Genomic DNA, 3,316 nt, shown 5'->3' on the forward strand with positions numbered 1-3,316 from the left:
GGGGGGGGGGGTGCCTGTGTGGTGGGGCCTGGGGAGGACTCCAGAGCCAGGACCTCAGCTGTCCCCCCGCCTACAGGAGGAGCCTCCGGTGCCAGTGAGCATCCTCTGCCGCTTCCCCTTCTCCTCTGCTCTGCAGCGCATGGACGTGGTGGTGGCCTGGCCCGGGGCCACTCAGCCCGAGGCCTATGTCAAAGGCTCCCCAGAGCTAGTGGCAGGCCTCTGCAGCCCTGAGACGGGTAAAGGGGACGGGTTGGGCACTGGCACAGAGTGAGCCGGGTTTCCAGCCTCTGCCTGTCCCCCGCTCTGTCCCAGTGACACCCCTCTCCCTGCAGTGCCCTCTGACTTCACCCAGATGCTGCAGAGCTACACAGCTGCTGGCTACCGCGTTGTGGCCCTGGCCAGCAAGCCACTGCCCATCGCACCCCGCCTGGAGGCCGCCCAGCAGCTGACAAGGTGACCCGTGCGGTGGGCAACCCAAGCCAGGGAAGATGACTCTGCCCAGTGCCCGGGAAAGGGGAGTGGGCCACCAAGTAACCTCTGACCTGTCCTCCCAACCTCCAGGGACACTGTGGAGCAGGAGTTGAGTCTCTTGGGGCTGCTGGTCATGAGGAACCTGCTGAAGCCACAGACGACACCGGTTATCCAGGCTCTGCGGAGGACGCAGATCCGCACCGTCATGGTGACAGGTACCGTTGGCCGCAGGGCTTGGCTTGGGAGGGTGGAATCGGCTCAGTCCTTGGCAGAGGGAAGAGGTGCCCCGTGCCCCCTCCTGGGGCATCTTTCGGGGGCCAGGCCATTTTCAAACCTTCTGTGGATCTCCACGTATCAGGCCCAAATGTCACTGCCACCCCCACTTCGCAGATGAGGAAACCGAGGCTCAGTGGAGTGACCTCCTGTGAGCCTAGATGTGGAGTCCGTGCGGGTTGCAGCCCAGCCACTCACCCGCCCGGTGACCTCTGAATCCCAGTTTCCGCCTCTGAGAAGTGGGGGTGATGGTGTTGCCCCAAAGGCTGTGATGCTCTTGGGGAGCAGAAGAGAGTCTGAGCAGAGGAAGGCAGCGGCAGCTCATCAGCCATGTCCCTGGAACCCCAGCTGTCACCACGCCGTGCACACACACACATGCACACACACTCACACTCACACACACACTCTCAGGCACGCTGTTCCACAAGCCAGGAAGCACCCAGTGTCTGAGGAACCCGAGCCCAGTCCTGTCTCCCCAGGGCCCCCCCAGTGCCCAGCTCTACTAGGGAGGAGGCAGGTCCAGAGGCGTCTGACCTGCTGACATATGAGGGTCAGGGTGAGGATGGCCCTGGACAACATTAGACTTTGACCTTCCCTGCTCCTGCCAGGGGACAACCTGCAGACGGCAGTCACTGTGGCCCGGAGCTGTGGCATGGTGGGCCCCCAGGAGCACCTGGTCATCATCCACGCCACCCACCCCGAGCGGGGACAGCCGGCCTCCCTCCAGTTCCTGCCCGTGGAGTCCTCGGCAGCCATGAACGGGGCTACGGTGAGACTGGCCCCTGGTTCCGAGTCCACCACCTCACCAGTGACCCAGCCCTGCGTCCCCTGACCCTCTCCCAGCTCTCCAGGGTGGGCAGGGGGGCTGAGCTGGGCTCCCTGGGCCCCCAGGATCCTGTCCAGGCTACGAGCTGCACCGTGGAGCCAGAGCCCCGGCGCAGCCACCTGGCCCTCGGCGGGTCCACCTTTGGCGTCCTCAGGAAGCACTTCCCGGAGCTGCTGCCCAAGGTCAGGGCTTCCCCGAGTCCCCGGCCCCCACACTCACCACCCCGCCTGGCTGGCGGCTGCCTCAGCCCTGCCCCTCGCTGTGCCCAGGTCCTGGTGCAGGGCACCGTCTTTGCCCGCATGGCCCCCGAGCAGAAGACGGAGCTGGTGTGCGAGCTGCAGAGGCTTCAGTGAGTGCCAGGGCGCGGCCCGCAGTCCCCGCACTCCTCAGGCCCTAGAGAGTGCCACCCTCGAAGCACCCGCAGCCCTCCTGGGTCTGTTGTGTCAGAAGCCACCATGGCACTGCTCAGTCCTCGACAGAGAAAGAGGTGCCCACACCTGCGCACCCTCTCTGTCAGGTACCGCGTGGGCATGTGCGGAGACGGCGCCAATGACTGCGGGGCGCTGAAGGCAGCCGACGTGGGCATCTCACTGTCCCAGGCCGAGGCCTCGGTAGTGTCGCCCTTCACCTCAAGTGTGGCCAGTATCGAGTGTGTGCCCATGGTCATCAGGTGAGCCCCGGGGCTGGTGGCGAGGGTGGGGCACACCCTTGGAGCCAGCCTGGCCCCTCATGCCCGGCCCCTGCTACCTAGGGAAGGCCGCTGTTCCCTGGACACTTCGTTCAGCGTCTTCAAGTACATGGCCCTGTACAGCCTGACGCAGTTCATCTCGGTCCTGATCCTCTACACAGTGAGCACCAGCAGCGCCAGGTCCACAGCAGGTCCACAGTGGTGCCGCTGGGAGCCTGGCAGATTCTATGTGGCCTCGAGCCTTGGCTCTGCCACTCTCACCAAATCAGGCAGTGGGACTGACACAAGGTGGAAGCACTGGGCACGGGGCCTGGCGCACAGTAGGTCCTCATGTGCTAACAACTTGCCCCTAATTCTGGGAGCTCCCAGTCTGCAGGGGAGACGGAGGCAGAGCCCAGGCAAGGGACAACCTGCAGACGGGGCAGGGGTCCGGACTGCCCCAGATAGCAGCTGTGCCACACCCTTTTGAGCAGGGGCCACTCGCCCGGGGCTGAGCATGTCCCGTGTCCCTGAGGAGTGAGGGTGTGTGGGGCAGTGCAGATCTCGTACCTGTGTCTGTCCCCACGTCCACCTTACAGCTGGGGGCGACAAGGCAGAGCCCAAGCCCCCCCTGTCAGGCTGGGGGTCCTCCACCCTCAGGTTTAGGCAGACTGAGGGCCGGACAGTGCTCCCCACATTGGATTGGGGGCTCATCCTACAGTAGGGGCTGTGTCTCCCCGAGTCCTGGCCCCTCAGATGGGAGGGCAGGGTGCCTTTGCTGTCACTCTGTCGCTGGGGGCGGCTCTGGGGCTGGGCTGGGCCAGGTCTCAGTGGCCCCTCTGTCTCCCTCACCTGCCACAGATCAACACCAACCTGGGTGACGTGCAGTTCCTGGCCATCGACCTGGTCATCACCACCACCATCGCGGTGCTCATGAGCCGCACGGGGCCGGCTCTGACGCTGGGCCGGGTGCGGCCGCCAGGGGCGCTGCTCAGCGTGCCCGTGCTGAGCAGCCTGCTGCTGCAGGTGGCCCTGGTGGCTGGTGTGCAGCTGGGGGGCTACTTCCTGGCCGTGGCCCA

At 65.5% G+C, this 3,316-nt stretch overlaps 1 protein-coding gene across 1 annotated transcript in view; it reads left to right on the forward strand.

The window, feature by feature from the left end:
* The window catches only part of Atp13a2 (ATPase cation transporting 13A2), a 19,328-nt gene that overhangs the window by 14,319 nt on the left and 1,693 nt on the right, over positions 1 to 3,316 (forward strand). Inside the window, exons 17-24 of the mRNA XM_048816241.1 lie at positions 7 to 236; positions 333 to 453; positions 562 to 686; positions 1,353 to 1,513; positions 1,636 to 1,752; positions 1,840 to 1,919; positions 2,088 to 2,240; positions 2,322 to 2,418. Coding sequence (XP_048672198.1) covers positions 7 to 236; positions 333 to 453; positions 562 to 686; positions 1,353 to 1,513; positions 1,636 to 1,752; positions 1,840 to 1,919; positions 2,088 to 2,240; positions 2,322 to 2,418 — 1,084 coding nt within the window. The remainder of the gene's footprint in view (positions 1 to 6; positions 237 to 332; positions 454 to 561; positions 687 to 1,352; positions 1,514 to 1,635; positions 1,753 to 1,839; positions 1,920 to 2,087; positions 2,241 to 2,321; positions 2,419 to 3,316) is intronic.

Source organism: Marmota marmota, unplaced genomic scaffold, assembly GCF_001458135.2.
Source record: "Marmota marmota marmota unplaced genomic scaffold, marMar, whole genome shotgun sequence".
Taxonomy (NCBI): domain Eukaryota; kingdom Metazoa; phylum Chordata; class Mammalia; order Rodentia; family Sciuridae; genus Marmota; species Marmota marmota.